Source organism: Aythya ferina (genome assembly GCF_964211825.1).
Source record: "Aythya ferina genome assembly, chromosome: 4".
NCBI classification, from domain to species: domain Eukaryota; kingdom Metazoa; phylum Chordata; class Aves; order Anseriformes; family Anatidae; genus Aythya; species Aythya ferina.
This window is the reverse complement of record NC_140300.1, coordinates 69465484-69482546: the sequence shown is the minus strand read 5'-3', so window position 1 is coordinate 69482546 and position 17063 is coordinate 69465484. Positions and strand designations below refer to the sequence as shown.

The following is a 17063-nucleotide window of genomic DNA, read 5'->3' as shown; positions in this document are numbered from 1 at the left end:
AAAACCTGTTTTGTTGGGAGTTTGTGCCTCATACAAAGAGAGACCTTTCCCTCTATTTCCATGTTGTGAAATGTAAACTCTTGCATGTGCTCTTGGTTTTCCGTGCTGCTGTGCTGCTGAGTCTCACGGGAGCCCTGCAGGTGCAAAGGAGTGGAGCATGCCAGCCGGGCACTGCTGGCCCTACACAGCGTGGCAGCTGTGGGCTGTTTGAGCTTGGCTTGCTGCAGCAATAGGCAAGTGAAAAGTCTGGCATTGTTGCCATAAAAAGCAGATTTCAAACTGCTTAGTTGTAATCTATCTAGTAAACAGCCGAACTGTCATCAGCAGTTTCCATTCAGTTGACTTCAGTCAAGTGAGTAGTGAAATGCACACGGTGATAATGTCCTCAGATCCTGTTTGTCTGACTAAAAGAGGCTAAGAGGATAAATGATTTATCAGCTACATCGAAATGACCTGCAGGCTAGAGCATGCATTTGTGTGGACACACAGTGTCTTCATTTACCTTCTGCCATGACATAAAACCATCTTTGTGCAGACTTTCCTTCGGTATATAGACTTAGCACAAGTTCTATCTAGAAGTTTAAATGCCTTGATATTCTGCCCGGGGAAACCATCTGAAAATTAAAGGCCTGTTGGCCTTTACGCTTGCTGTCATAGTGGTCATATTAGGTACCCCTAATAAAAATTCAGTGACAGAGATAGGTTTGATGCTTAACCTGAGCTCCAGTTAGACAAGCAGCTGAATGGGACTCATCACGGCTTTGTTACGGCCTGCTCGTGTGAGTATTTGCAGTTTATACAGGTGTCAAAAGGCATGAAGAATCTCTTTCTAGAATCAGGTAAGCCATTGATAACTGGTATTTTGGAATTCATTGAAATCAAGGAAAATTATTTCTGTAATAAATACAGAAACTTGGGTCTCACGTGGGTCTGTTGTGAACAGTGGTTGTAAGTGTGTGGGCTACATTCACCAGTGCAGAGGGTCTGTGTTATTGAGAGCCTCGTGTCATGGGATCCTGGCCTGTGTCTACAGATCTATGTTGGTGGTGTTTTGCATTTTATTTTTTTTAAATAAGAGGCTGTGTACAGTTGGTACCAGGCTTTTTTATTACTATTTTTCCAACTTTACTGTGTTGCCACTTAGTTCCTGGCACTAGTTTAAATGGATGTGGAATTTGATCTGTTGTGTGAATACTCCTGTAGCATCTGCTAAGTTTGGGGTTTTTGGTATGGTCTCAGATCTTATATTGACTATATGAAGGAAGTGTCCAGCTTCTTTTCATACTTAGCTTCTGTACGTAATTCCTTTCCTGTCATGAATGGCATCTTCCCATCGCAGTATGGGATAGCCAGTGGTTTCACGGAGCTGGGAAGTGAATTTGGAAAGGTTGAAAGCAGTGTTTTGCAACCATGTGGCATGGGATCACATGGATAGCTTGGCCTCTAGGTTTCCCTTGGGCTGATTAACAAGCCTGAGACTCCTGATGCTGCCACTTTAGCACTGGGAGAACTGAATTCTCTTCACAGTGTTACAGATCATACAATCTTTGTGCAATCACTCAAGGCATCATCAAGATGGCAATGGTATCATACAGTCACAAATAGCATGTGGAGGCTTGCTGGAAACTGCTATCCCCACCGCTCCCTGTTTTGCCAAACAGCTGTCTGCTGGTCTGCTCGCTGCCGTCGTCACAAATCCTACAGAGGAGCAGCTGTGAGGTAGGGTGCTTAAACCAGCAATTCCCCAACTCCTTTACCTAGGAGAGGAGAAAGGGAAGACTTGCACGCTGCGTTTCTCACTTATTAATGGGGTTCTCTTGAAAAGCTGCTGCAAGATAGGCCTTTAAAAATCCATCTGCAAAAACAAAACACTGCAACAGAAAAACGCCCAGCCTGAAGCAAACCTAGCAGCACTTGTACCCATGTGGCTTTATGGGATAAGGACTGTATAGTGTGCTCCTGTGAAAACCCCCAGTTGTTAAACCACACAGTGCCTCTGTGCACAGCAGTGTATGCAGTGGAAGTGGCTGGAATTGTTTCCTTTGTATTCTTGGAGCTGAAAGGCAGTGATTGAGCAGGGGCCAGAGCCAGGAACGAGAAGGGCTCCTCACCAGTGCCTGCTGGTGTGGCCTCAGCTTCTCTGGGTGAATACGGAAAAGGACAAACCACAGGATAAAGTGAGAGCACTGAAATTTTTATTTGTTACCTCTAGGTACCACGAGTTTGACATTAATAGGCAAGACCAGTGAATGAGCAGCAGTACATTGCATCCAAACCTGCGTCTCCAGAGCACCAAAAATGGAGCTAGATTTACTTCTTAATCCTACAGTCAGCACACTAGCCTGGACTTGCTGCATCTTGTATTGTCCCTAATTTAGTAGTACATTGTTACGCGGTTAGGGGCTGTGAGGAGAGAGTCGTCATGTAGTACCACTTTTACATCATCATAGGACTACAACATGCACATTCTACTATGTGGCCCAAGCAACAAGAATACGAGTAGAACAGTTACGAGTGGAGACAGGTTCATGTTAACACCACCTATGAATTTTTAGAAACCTTTTTTTGGACGGGTACCTACAGCAGTTCATCAATTTGTGTGGGAACATTACACGCATGCACAAGTGATACAGTGGAAAACATAGCAGGAGCGGCAGCAGGACGAAGGACAAAGGTGGAATCTGTGATGGGATGCACTGAAAACAAGAGACCTTCCTCAGCTTTCTACAGCAAGTCTCTGCTCTGTTAGCGAGGCCTGCTGGGCAACAGTTTTGTTCTCATGGCTGCGGAGTTTTGATACGACTTCTAGAAATGCCATGCTCTGCACTTCCTTTTGGAGAGGTTCTGGAAAAAAGAAAGTAAAAGAAATGGTGCTGGGTATGAGACGGGCGAGAGAACAGCAAAGCTGGGTGGGTGTGAGGCACTTAGGGAGTCCCTGGTGTACATGCATACACACACAGGTGTGTGTACTCATGGGCTTTGCATTTACTGTTCTCATTTGCTTTTGAGGATGGAGAGAACTCCCTGGGCCTAGGGCATGCCCAGGCTCCACCGACTTCAGGTAGAGGTGAAGGCTGAAGCTGCTGCCTGGCAGTCACAAAGATCCACCTGGTAAGTCCTCCAAAAGAGATGCTTAGGAAGTGTTTGTTTTCTAATGGAGTATTTTTCTGCTTTATTACTTAAACTGGTCTGATGAAGTGAATGAGGGTGCCTGGAGGGTTTGCTGCATAGCTCACCTGTAGTAAATCAGCTCTGGTTGCTTGTGGGGGAGTGTGAGGAGGGTGAGGGATTTCCTTACTGGCTGTGTCACTGCTTGGGTGCTGCACAGCTGTGGTTCAGCTCTGACCGTGACAGTAAAACACGTCGGGCACTGCACTGAGCTGTGCAGGTGTGTACAGCGTTTGTGTTTGACTTCCAAGTGTGGCACTGTGCTGCCAGTCTGATCCTTGATTGTACGCTGTGTCAGTAAGGACAGGTCGGAAACGACCCAGACAGTGCAATTCACAAAAAAAATACAATGCGGAGCATTTACCTGGAGCCCTGTGTTCAGGCATCCCACAGTGAAGAGCCAAAGCAGCTGGTGGTGTTTCATGCCCTGCTTAGTCCATTCTGGTGAACTCTCACTCAGCAGCAAACACCTACAGGTATTTTTTTTGTTTCCCAGGTGCTGCTGGGGGGCCTCATCCCTGAGCTTCCCGGGAGGAATCCCAACCATCTGTTTCAGATCAGCTATGCATATTTACTGCTTTTCCTCTGGACAGAAAAGCACGCTTTGTCCATTTGTTTTCCCTGCCAACTTTCTTGTTCACAAGTTTTCAGTTTTCTTTCAGTTTATCCCCTGCTGTGTGGGAGCTAGGAGCACTCACACGGCCGTGCACCTGGGAACTGAGTTATAGAGGGTAGTGTCAGCAAAGCTCTCGGAGTGCTTATAGCATGTAAGTGCTTTCCTTCCTCTTTCTACTTCTAAGATAGCATCGTCTTTAAGCAGATGTTACTGAACTACCTCTCAGGAGCTCGCTGTGACTTACTGTGGCTGATCGGTTGTGCTCAGAATCCAGATTGCTGGACCCTCACACAGACGTGACTGCTAGCTAGGAATGCTCTGCTTTTGCTTAGTCCTTAGGTTACGTTTCCATTTTTTGTTGTCTTGCTTATTCCCTCTTTCCAGCCATTCTTTCAGTTGCAACATCAACTTCCAGATGGCAAAAAAATCCCTTTTATACATGTGTATTTACTGCTAAAGCACAGCTGTTAGTAGTATCAAGTTAAATATGATGCCAGATACCCTGTAATGAAGGATAGTAACAGCAGGCCCTGGAGAATTAAACTTCCCAATAATTAAAACCAAGACAACCACTTTCTAGCTGTTGTGGAACTATGGCTCTGTTTACAGTAGAACATGGGAACTTGTAAACATAAATACTCATTGTGCAGGGATGGTGGCAGAAATGTTAGAGGCAGCAGGGCTGGAAGAAATGGATTTCGTATTTTCTCATGCATGGAGAGTAAACTTTGTGATTGCACTGCCTGCCTCCCCTGGTTAAAAATCAGGTGGTGGGGGGGATTAAAAGCTAATATTAGGGTTGCTCAGTTACTGTTTTTATGTACTGGCTGTTGTTACATAGGTCTGATCATCAAGAAGGGAGGCTGGCCACTGGGTCAGCCAAGTGCTGAGCCCTAACTTACAGCTGTGTATTGCAGTGATGTGCTGTCTGCTGTCTGGGAGAATGCTAAGATGCCTCTTGTCTATGTAAAACTTGTAGTGTGGTGGCTGAGCTCTGCCAGCTGGATAAGTCACTGAAAAAAAAATCAGGGAAGACCGCTCCTTACTCTAGTGAAATAGAGATGGTTATGTGACCTTAAGTAATGCTGTCCATCTTGCAGGTGACAAGACTCAGGGAAGTGAAAATGCAAGTGTCGAGCAGAATTTCTGAGGCTGATGTTTTTAGTAGGAAGCAATGGGACCATCACAAAAGCACTGCACTGAGGCTGAGGGAACCTCTGCAGAAGGGCTTCTGCTCTAAAATGGATGGACGACTCCAAGCACAAAATGGCTTAAGGTAAGAGGGCCGTGAGTAAAACCTAAATGCTGTGTCTTAGCATTAAAGCAAATGCTTAGTGGGAGCTGAGGCTTGTTAGGAAGCTTTGAGCACCCTTTTTTGTACAGTGAGATGTATGTATTGCTCTAAAAACTATGTATTAGTTCCTTTAAGATGTCAGTAATACAGCAGTCACTAGCATGGATGCACGGGCAACCATGAACATATGGGTTCACCAGCCCTGCAGCTGGCATGGTGAACTCTATATAGGAAAAGCAGCTTTGGTTACAGACAGCATGAACAGCATGGATGTAGCTATAATGTTTTAATCAATTCAGCTGAATTGCTGTGAACTCATCTCTGGCAAATCTTCAGCTGTTTCACACTCATCAAGCCATGTGCAGAGATGGGTACTGAACATGTACCGACTTCCTACCTTTCTGCACTTAATGCAGTTCCTTGTCCCTTAGGTGTTTGTAAATTTCTGATTTTTTTTCTCACATGAAATTTGGTCTCCTTCCATAGAGTAAATAGTTTTTGAAGGACTGAGTGAAAGAAACTTGTCCACTTCTTGAATCCTCAGCTGGCGATCAAACTTCTTCATGATACTTTGCTCCATTTCTCCCCTCCCTCTTTGTCCATGCAGAGGTGTGAAGTTGCATTGCAAGCCATAGCCTGCTCCTTCACTATCCTCAAAGCAATCTGACCATTGCCAGAGGGTTACCTCAGAAAGAAGAGAGTTTAGTGTCCAGCCCTGGCACGTGTTAGAGCACAGCCTGCTCATCTTTCAAAATAACCACAAACCGTTGTGCTCAGAGCACGTGAAGGCTGCCAAGGGAAGGACACTTCCTAGCAAGGTCAGTGAGCAGGATGCCAGCCTATGTGCTGTACGAAGTGCTCACTTGTGTCCCTGTAAGTATTCTTTTTTTTTTTTCTTTTTTAACTTTCTACTGTTATTGTAGGAATTTAAAGGAGGTGCCTTGCAAACTTCTCTTCCACCTAATTTTACTTGAAGAAAGAAAACCAAAACCCAAAAAACAGCCATCACCCATCGATTACAGGGAGCTTACAGCTAAAGGTAAGAATTAAGTTCTTGTTATCTGCATGTTTGCACAGAGAGCCTGACACTGTACAGTTAAAGGTGGTTTTTGTTATTCTCCTGTAAAACTTGCAGATAGCTCAAACTTCCAGGAGCTATCTGCAAACTGCAGAAGCTTGAATCCAATTTTGGCAGTTAATATCCTAAACTGAGTTAATAGCCTTTTTCTTGACACTAAAGTGTCACAGTAAATCAAAGTATTCTGTGTACATTCCTTGTGAACAGAAACAAAGACTGAGTGCATTTGCATGTGCTCCAAGTTCAGGTCACAAAAAATTTATAATAAAAATCTCTTAGAAAAGCACCCCCTCCTGAATACTCACCAGATCCTATAAGGGCACAGATCAGCACCATGGAGTTGTATTTTATTTCTGGAGCACTCCTGTCATCTGAGAGCAGTCTGTGTAGAATCTGAACGAGCTGAGCGTTTTCAAGGTCCTTTTCAGCAGTGACTGAAACACAAGTGAAAACTTGTAAACCTGGAAGTGCCGCTTGGTTTGATACTTCAGTGTTTTAGCCGCTTACTGAAACATGGATCTCCCACTGTAGTGGAATTGGTGCTGTGGTACCTAGCTCACTGGCATAAAACTGAAGCACGTATCAGATGGTGTGCTGATAGGAATCACAGCTCTTGCTATAAAAATGCAAAATAGCTTAACTGCTTGAAAGGACAATTACACAGTTTAATAATAAAATCCAATCTTAAATGTGCAGTGAGCTGATGGAAAATCTGCCTGGCTTTCTAGCTGTTTAAGCCAACACCTGCAATATTTAAGCTTTCAAGACTTTCACTGCCTGAATTGCTTTTGAAAACTTTGTTTAACTTAAATACAGGCAGTGTAATTCTTGACTCCATGGTAGAGAGAGAGATCCATTAAGACCATGAAAAGCTTTGCAAAATCAGAATATGAGTTATTTCCTCTGTAGTTTTCTAAGAAACATTAATGTACTGAATTCAGCCTCAGAACCTTTAAATGTCTGAATATAAGACAAGGGTTAGAAGTGTCATGTAATTACAAGCATTTTTCCTTTCAATTAAAACAAAACAATTCCCCGATGCATCGGCAGCGATTGGGAAGTTGAAAGTAGCATTCTGCTAGTGCACAATGACAAGAGATGAAATCAAGAACAAAAATACGTAAATGTTGCTTGTTCAGATCATCATCTTAGTTAACAAGCAAGCAAACAGGATAAATAAAGCCCCCAGTGGGCATTTCCCTTTCTTTGTTTGGTAAGCTGAAGTATTACAAAGGCAGGTCAAGATATGTACTCATCTCTGCCTTCATATGGCAACTCTTGCATCTATTTCTGTGGAATTTAATAATAATAAAGACATTTGGGGGCATCATCCACCTCCATATGTATTCTTCAGCTCTCACAGATTAGGCAAGTGAAAGCTTTACTTTGATAAGCTCTCTCAAAAGGGGATTAACCATCCCAGTGCACACAGACCTAGGTCATACAGTCTCCACTCTAAAACAGTTAGCCTTTGGGGTTTTACCCCAAATCTGAAATCTGTTAGAGGGTGTTCTAGATTGTGTTTACCTACCAGAATAATAGAATAGGAACTGTATCACGAGCAAACTCCAGTTTTCTGCTTAACCTTATTTCCTGTTTGTCAGTGCATGACTTGCCATGTATTTCTGTGCTGCCGAAAGGCTGGTGGAAGAAGCAGCTGGTGGAAGAAGCAGCCTGCTCCACATTGCAAGAGACGCTCGCACGACTGCCCCTGGGCAATTCTCATGGGCCCAGGCTCAGAAGAACGCAGGCGGAGTTAACCTCTGGGATACTCACCTAACTCTAAAGCTGCTATTAGTGCCAGCGCAACGAGAGCTTCGTTTTGCATTATTACATGTTCGCTGGTCGCCATGGTTACTAAATGCTTGATGCCACCGCTCTGTACAATGGTCCTAATGACATCCTAAAAGAAATGGTATAGAAAATAAAAAAAAAAAAAAAAAAAGAAGATTCTGCATTGCACACAAACTGTTAAATAACAAATCTGTCACCAATGCTGTGTTGTCTCCAGGTAAGGCTGCTCATTGGTTATATGCACACTGAAGAACTTTATACATAAATGTACATATACATAATACATAAGCCTAATTATCTGTAATTACTCTAATTATAAAATGGACCTGTCAAACTGTGCCACTTAACCATTTATGGTGTTTGAGGTCTTTGATTTACCTGTACATGATCATTAAAAAGTTAGTTTGCACCTAATTTAAGTAAGTTTTCACAGTTATATGTGAAATATATATTTTTCACAGCAAAAATACTTGCAAAATACTGACTGAAAGTCAGGTAACTTTGCATGCTAAAGGGCAACAGTCCAAATATATATATATATATTAATATATATAAAAATATATATATTATATATATATATATTATATTATATATATAATATATATAAATATATAATATATATATTTTTTATATATAAAATATATATTTTTTTAACTATTTATTTGTTCTGAGGGTGCAAAGTTATAATAGTTATAACTAATAATAACTAATATAATAGCTAATATTCATTTTTAAATTTTATAGAATATTCATATAAATTATATACTTATATTTATTATTTATTTCTATTATGTTTGTCATTAAATATTATTTTTACATTTATGATTTATATAGTATTTATGAATATTATTAATAATAACTAACAATTAAATAGTTATTTCTTGGAATAAGAATCTAGTTTAAATTTTTAAAGATAGTGTTGAATTTCCATTCAAAGGATACATCCCCTCTAAACACCAACCACAAGCCAAAACTCATCAACTGCTACATGTGTTTAGAATGACTTACGTGCCAGTGCTTGCACAGACTATGCAGAGACATTCTTTGTGCAGGGAACCAGACACAATATGATCATAACCTTGAAAACTGAAATCCTTTTAGTTATCATATTGATGCTTGTGGTGCAAGTCACAGCTGAATGACTCATGAATTTAACACTTAAAAAACTTATTCTTTTCTGAATGACATAATATATACAAGTCTATGTATATAGATAGAAATACATATATATAAAATCTATGCATATATAAAAAAATATATACATATATATTTATACTTTTCCTTACTTGCAGTGATGCTTCTTCCTATTTGTGATTTTTCTGGTAGAAATCCAAAGAGGTTTTGAGACTTCCTCGAATTCTCTGGGAACTGCTAATTTCTGCTTGAGTTGGTGGAGAATTTTGGCTATATGCCCTGACATGAAAATTTTAATGATTTTATAGGTGAACATCACCCTCCAAAAGGCAGTACCAAGCAGGTAAGAGATGACAGCGTCCAGGTTCAGTACCAGTGTGGTTTAACAGACAAGTACCGACTCCATTTTTTAAAATGGGACCTAAGGTTCCTAAACTACCACTGCCTTTCTAAATACTAGCTGAAATACTTTTAAATAAAAAAATGAATTCAAATTAGTGTGCAGTAAAGAACCAGTTGTACCCATAACCAAACCTAGAGGGCAGTAAAAGCATTAAAAAAAACCACCAAAAAATAAAACCACCTTCTCAGCTCTACATTTTCTTCTAATAGTCATTCTGTGAATGCCTATTTAATAACTATCTATATAGAAAGATAACAACAATTGAATGCAATGACTCCTTACATATATCATCATAAAGTAGAAAATCTGGCATGCTGAACTTCTACAGGATACAACGCAAATTCAAATGGGTTAAGACTGAGCCACATTCACCCTAACAATGTTCTTTAATTGGCCTGCAACTCTCCGACTGTTTTGCTTTGTTTCTATGTTTTTTACCTATATAGTTCCAGTGACTGTGTAAACCTGATGCTCGAGTCTGACGGGCAGGTCCTGGAGGCAGAGAGGATGTAACATATGAATAAAGGTCTGTCTGGACGCCTACCTGGGCAGCCTGCTCTGAGAAATCTGCTTTGGCAGGGGGGTTGGACCCAATGATCTTTCGAGGTCCCTTCCAACCCCTACAGGTCTGTGATTCTGTGAAAGCAGCCTGGCTTTCTAGAAAGATTGTGTACCAGAGGCCTTGGCTACTAATGATACGAAGTGCAGAGGTAACTGTGCTTAAAAGCTGAAATTTTCACCACTTACTTTTGATTTGCTGTGTCGTATAAGTGCAGACAGTAGTCTGTTCGACTCTCCCATCACACCTGCGTGATCCTTGGCTTCACACCACTCCACCAACCGTTCCACCAGCTTTGCATTTTTTCCCAGCTGTTCAGCTGCTTCTGCTACACGTTGCCGGAGCCAACAACACAACAGAGAAGTTGTCATTTTTTTAAAGCAAGTGTTAGAAAAATAAGCTGAAAGTCACTAACTAGAAGGAGTTGAAGGCGAACTTTGCCAGCTTGAGCTAACAGTGTGAAAAGTTGAGGTTGCATGGAAGCAAGTAAAGCCAAAATGGAAACAAAATACCAAAAACACTCATAACCAAAAAATAAAAATAAAAATGCCAAGGACTTTTCAGCTCCTCGCTCTGTCCTGCCAGCGGGCAGGCTGGGGGTGCAGCAGGAGCTGTGAGGGGACAGACCCAGGACCATGATCCAAACTGGCCATAGGGGTATCCCACACCATCGGGGGTCATGCTGAACAATATATAGGGGTGGCTAGCTGGGGTAGGGGGCCGGCTGCTCGGGGTTAGGCTGGGCAATTGCATTATGTATCACTTATTTTGTACATATTACTGTTAGTTGTACTATCATTATTATTATTTTCCTGTCTTAATAAACTGTCTTTATCTCAACTCACAGGCTTCACTGTCCTGTTTCTCTCCCCCATCCCAGAGAGGGAGGGGGGAGACTGAGCAAACGGCTGCGTGGTGCTTAGCTGCCAACCGGGTTAAACCACAAGATGTTAAAGTTGCATAAGTTTCTTCAATGAATTTCTACCTCACATCTAATAGCTATGCTAGAACTACAAGGGAGCTTTTGAAAAAAATCTGCTCTACTAGGTCAAAAATAAATACTTGGCTAATTATCTCATTAATAACTTTTTTTTTTAGCTGTCTAATTTCATAAATACAGATCTTAGGTACAGAACAAGAGGCAGAACTGAAAGGTGCTTGCTCCTTTTGAAACTGCAGCTTATCAATTAGCAAGCGCATTAGCGTGCTCCAAGAAGCTAGGTACAGCTAGAAAATGCAGCAAGTGAACAGCAAAGCTGGAGTGGTAGCTTCAAACTCCCACGCCTCAACGCATACTCATAATGTGACAGTGTAGGAGAGTTCTGAAGTACAAAAGTAAACAAGCATTTGACACCTATTCTGAGGGTCCCGAGTAGTCAATTTAGGAGTGCTGAAAAAAAAAGTCAACCCACATTTTTCTCTCCCTTTGCATATGTATTAGGTTTATTCTAAGGCTTCAGGCTTAAAATTAAAAAGAACAACAGCAACAACAACAAAAAAAAACAAACAATAAAAAACCCCCTCTGCTTCCCTTCTCTCCTAGCATTATATCATAGACTGAACCAAAGAGAATTACTTAACATAGAGAACAGCTTATTTTTACCTTGTGCATCTATTAACATTCTTAATGTTCCCAGCAGCTTGAATTGAACAGGGGGCATCTCCGATCTGAGAAATTTCAATACTGCTTCTGCAACGCCAGCTGATAGCATCTTAGCCTTATTTACAACTGCATGAATAAAGAACAGGAACGATCTCAAGAACATTTCTGGAAGGTGCAATTTATTTCCAAGACAATCTTGATGCAATTTTTAAGACACCATTTGAAAAATAGCTCGTGAACACAGACAGCGTGTGCTGACAATGCTGTGTTTTAGAAAAACGTTGGGGTTGCTAAGACGCAGGTATGAAATGCAGTGCTTTGTCCCAGCATGCACGCCTAATCTCCAGCGTTCACCCTGACCATGAACTGAAGGCTGGACTTCTCCACCTTGGCTAGGAAAGGAGTCCTCCACAAAATGCACCAAGCAGAAGCCCAGGCTAGAGCTTACCTGTGCCCCAAAATATGTGGAAACATCTCTGATACCCAACAACACTCTTGTGTTTCTCATAGAGAAAGAAACTAAAGCATCCAATTAGCAGAGCAACCTCATACCCAGTCCCAATACTTTACACAAAAAACACTGTGGCCTGACATGTCTGGAGTCCTGGTAAGGCCCCCGCAAGCTGTCCTTCATCCCTTCCACTAGTCTTAAGTTCTCCACTTCCATGGGTCCAATACTGTACTTAGGAAAAAATACTACTTTCATATTCAAAGTAGTGTTTAACAAGCAGTTCATCACGGGGCCAATTATTCCTTGCTCATTTTTCTGTAACAATATCCATTAAATCTTGTTTTGGTCTCTGGCTGACATCCCCGAGCATAGGCTACAGGGAAGCTTTCCAAAAAATGGAAGTTAACAGAACTGCCCAAGAAATATAAGCAAGTGGCATGCCACTAAAGCTGCATGGGTTTAGTATGTACACACAATCATTTTTAGAAAATTACTCTTTGTGAAGACTGAAAATAGTAAAATGAGGTTAAATGGATAAAAGGCTTATTTTGTGGCCTTGTACTAGAAAGCATATATAATTATTATAGGCTTGTTTTGTTTTTATGTGCAGGTACTCTGTCTTTTACAGTTGGGTAATCAAAACTCACACAAGTGGAGTTATAAAAATGACAAAATTAGCATTCAGTTCATTGCCTACAAACAGTAACCAACTGGAACAGGTTGGCTATTCCAACAGTTCAGCTCCAGCTCTAACTTCTGAACTGTCAAAGCTCTAGGAGTCAACAGGGAGATGCAGTGCTTCAGCAATTTGGGCACTGCTGTCTGCTGGGGACCCTCAGCTGTGGAAGAGAACCCCAAATGAAAAAAATGCAGAGCTCTGCATGGAAGGGTTTGAGAAATCCTATCTGAGGCCTCAGCTCCCTGCTTACCACAAAGCTGCCCTTTCCTTGGTGGGGGGTGATACTGTGGGTTCAGAGTGGCCAAAGGATGGCTGATGGGTCGGTGATTTATTTAAAACTGCTGGCTGCAGCTGCTGTGCAAAAACTACAAAAGCATTTATGGGCCTGAATGAAAAGCAGCAGGCTGGCCTCCTCCAGAAATGTCCCACTCTCAGCCCCTGGGGCTTGCAGGGAGAGAGCAGAATTTCACATTGGTGCAATTAGCAATGCAAAGGGAGGCTTACCAGGAATCGCCAGGTTTCTGAGCGCACTCAGGGCTGCGTGCTGCACAGTTACGTTTCCGTCCTCGACATGTCTGTCTAGCAGATCCATCAGCTTCTGAACTATGCCATTATCCACCATATGGATGCAGTTTCCGTCTGTGCAAGATGAGACCATGTCACTTGTGAGTGAAAGAATATTGCTAAGATTTTTATTTGAGCTTTTTAAGAACAGAAGTGTCACTTCCCTGCTCCTTTCTAGATCTTACTGCTAGAGAATTTGACCACCGTCGTCAATGGGGGGTTACAGTGCTCATGACAAATTTAGAACAGTGATATGAGAAACTGAAGAATGCAGAAATCTATACACCTATCACAAATGTGAAAGGTTTATTTTAATTATTATTTTTAAAGCAGCCTTAACACTTTCTGGGATTTTAAAGTATAAAACTACCAATGGTGCCGTATAGCTTCATACCAGCTTTAACACTGCACACACTTTCTCTGTACAGATGTAGCATGACAGAAAGGCACAAATAAATACATGTAAGATACTATAGCATAGTCTTACCATTTCTGGCAAAATTTGCAATAGCCAATGCTCCTGCAAGCTGTAGCTGATGGCTATTGGAAGGAATCCATGAAAGCACTCTTTGGAACACGCTGCCTTTTCCTCCTTCAAATAACTTTTGCATGGATTCATCTGGAATAAAAAGCCAAAGCTTTGTCAGCAAGCCAAAAAAATGTTAGGGAAAATTCTTCTATTTTTATGTGTCAAGTTCTGCTGGCTTCACTACAATTTATTCAGTCCTGCAATCAGACGAGAGACAAAATCTGACCTACTATATGTTAAATGGCAGGTCCTTTAGGTTATTTAAAAAATAGTTTAATAAATAGTAAACTTCAGCAGCCAAATGGCATACAGGTGTCTGCTGTTGCTTTGCAGAAGGTAAACTGTACTTACACTGTACTTACCTCCAAGCAATAATAAAACCATAAGATCTGAAGCTGTTTTAAGCTCTGCAACATCATCCTCTTTGTCACTATCCACAGTCTTCTGGACAATCTCAAGCAAGCACTCCACCAAGCCTGCTTCAACCAGCTGCAGTTTAATGACATCTGAAGAACAGCATGGAGAGGAGGAGTCAACATTATGAGTTTAAACACATCTATTGTACCTGCATGCAGGACAGCAAACATGTAACAATGCCAAGTGTTTCACTGACAGCTCGTCAGTGCAACTTAATTATTGTAGGTTCTCAGGGTCAACTTCCATCACTGCTCATCTACCAGGTGCTCCCCCAGCTCTGGACTGCCTTTAGACCACGTCTACACACTGTGAAGCAGTGTGGGGCTGCTCTTCTGTTCTCAAAAATGAGCAAATTTATCTGCAGAAAACATCTGGCATCTCAGTCCTTACACAGCATGCTCATAAGGGCTGTGCTGCGTTTGGGATCTCCGAAGACTTTGGAGTGTGCTGCAGAACAAACCTAACGTCTCACCTTCTATTTCGTCCACAGAAGAACTACTGACTTCCCACAGACACGCAAATATCAAATACAAAACTTTTTGATGAAATTTCAGAGCAATTAATCACCTATTTCTTTCAGCTGAGCCAAGGTTTCGGCCTTTGTTGAAAAGGCTGCAGGAGGAGTACAGTAAGGCCAAATCCAGCAGGCTGGGCTGGGAGAGAAATTTGTTGTGATTGGAGAAAACCTGAACACTGATACAGCAAACTCGATGCTTAGTTATTAGCAATAAGGCTCAACAGAGAAGGTGATGAATGTGTTATTCAGGTGGTGAAATAGGAAGGATTTGGAAGCAACATTTTCTGTCTCTGCAACACAATTTTTAACACCTTTTTTTCCCCCTGCGACTGGAGCTGGGCATCTCCTCTTTTACATGCCTAATTTCCTTTTCTGTTAAGAGGGGATGGCAGGTTGCCTGATGCTGTGTCACCTCTTTTTGTTCCATGAAAGTGATTCTGGTAGTTTTTTCATACCAACTTTAGACAAAAGAAGCTCTGCAGAAATGTCCAAACAAATGGATAGTGCATAGTTTTTTTGCATGAGATGGTGTTTTAACAGTAAGGAGTTTAGCCCAAGTTTAAAAACATTTTAAGGCCAAAGCCGTGGATGCATTTTTTTTTCCACAAGCGACAATTGGGTGAGGAGATGTCGCACCTCTGGTGAAGGATGTGTCTGATTCTCTCCATTTACTGCTGTTGCCAGGCTTTTTGCCTGACCGAAATGGTTCCTCTCAAAGCAGCTGGCCTTCTCATGAACTTTGTTAGGGAACACAAAATATTCAACTGGGATTTGTTTTTAAATAGGTACTTTTGCACTGAGGCCCTTAAAAAGTTGCGGAACATCAGGTCGCTGTGATTTGAAAGATAAATTGCTGCACCAGGGTCCTTAAAAACAGAACAAAACGAACTAAAATACCTCCCACACCAAACAAACAAGGCAACTCCCCCCAAATCCATTCTGCAAATTGTTCATTTAGATGTTTTTGCCTGCTGGCCTATTGCCAATGATCTACGGTGAAAAGCACCTAAACGGTACCAGCACAGTGAACTCACTCCCTTTAAACATGCCTTGAATGCACAGTGACAGAGTTCAGCTGACTACCTTGTAACGTGCCAGTGGCTGAGTTATGTTCAGCAGCAGTAAACCCATCAAAGTTTACTGTGACCATAAAACGCAGAGAAAAATTAAGCATTTGAACTGAGATATGTGAAGCTCACACAATGTTGGACCCGATTCTGCATCAGTCTCCAAGGATGGAACAATTTTAGAGCTGCATGCTAGTTGTTATATAATAAATGAATAGATTTTGGCAAAATGCACATTTTTAGAACTGAAGAGAGGAATCCTGTTTCACATATCATTTACAATAAAAGACAAAATAACTGCTGAGAATAGACATTACCACTTCTTTAAATTGAAGTCAAGATTTATCTTGATTTATACTATGTAAAACAGATAGACGTTGAAAAGAGTAGGATGAGACTTAAATCTTCAGAATCTACCATTCTAAGATTTATTCCATTTAAAGAAATTTTAATATTGAGGTGATGAAAACAAAGTAAAGAGCCATCAAACACTGTGCTGTCTTCATACTGAGCTGCTTCCCACTTCAGGCCAGAACTAGCTCCACAGGTTAACTCATTTTTTAGTTTCCCTTAAGGGCAGATGGTAGATTATACAAACCACACAGAGGTCCTTCTGAAGGAACATCCTGCAGGGATGATCCTGCACACATCCTGTCATTCACTGCTCAAACCAGACAACGGACCTAGGTCTCCCGGGGCTAATAGTAATATATTCCACCAAACCCCCCAATTAAATTTAAATGATCTCTCTATGAATAGTAAGCAGAGAGCATCCTGTCTTAGCTCTGCAATTAGCTTGCCCCTTGTAAAAATACTTCCATAGGACATGAAACTGTTGGTGGCTCTGAGATCCCAGGAAATGATGTAGTGGCTGACTTTTTGGTGCTGTAATGGGCTATGAACACTTTAGCCGATCGTCGTGCTCTTCCTGTTGTTCCTCAGGGATTACAGAACTACAACAGCCTCTTGTGAGCTTTGAGGGGAAAAGTGAGTTCTCCTCATTTCACAGATAAATCTGCTGGCTACTTTAGAGAAGTAACTACCAATAATAAGCTCCACTGAGTCTAAAATGTAACTTTTCAATCAAATGGACTGTGCTCAAAATATAGGAGAAGAATATGGTGCTGAAGGCGAGCATAACACTTAACAGTTCTACAAGATAGTGCTTCATTATTATTGTACATTAATAT

At 41.4% G+C, this 17063-nt stretch overlaps 2 protein-coding genes across 9 annotated transcripts in view; one reads left to right on the top strand and one right to left on the bottom strand.

The window, feature by feature from the left end:
• The window catches only part of TSPAN5 (tetraspanin 5), an 85735-nt gene extending 74849 nt beyond the window's left edge, over positions 1-10886 (top strand). The window contains exons 9-13 of one of the 2 annotated variants that reach the window (XM_084519398.1): positions 3010-3935; positions 4885-5060; positions 6002-6117; positions 7761-8167; positions 9393-10886. The gene's annotated coding sequence lies outside the window, so the exon portion shown is untranslated. Of the gene's footprint in view, positions 1-3009; positions 5061-6001; positions 6118-7760; positions 8168-9392 lie in introns of both variants that reach the window. The other variant, XM_084519399.1, reaches the window with a different exon arrangement.
• The window catches only part of RAP1GDS1 (Rap1 GTPase-GDP dissociation stimulator 1), a 95713-nt gene continuing 80823 nt past the window's right edge, over positions 2174-17063 (bottom strand). For all 7 annotated transcript variants that reach the window (XM_084519386.1, XM_084519388.1, XM_084519390.1 and 4 more), the window contains 8 exons: positions 14235-14378; positions 13831-13962; positions 13284-13418; positions 11650-11775; positions 10235-10374; positions 7933-8059; positions 6462-6590; positions 2174-2844 (listed from right to left, as the gene is read on the bottom strand). In XM_084519386.1, the coding sequence (XP_084375512.1) occupies positions 2717-2844; positions 6462-6590; positions 7933-8059; positions 10235-10374; positions 11650-11775; positions 13284-13418; positions 13831-13962; positions 14235-14378 (1061 nt within the window). In that variant the 3' untranslated portion in view covers positions 2174-2716. The remainder of the gene's footprint in view (positions 2845-6461; positions 6591-7932; positions 8060-10234; positions 10375-11649; positions 11776-13283; positions 13419-13830; positions 13963-14234; positions 14379-17063) is intronic.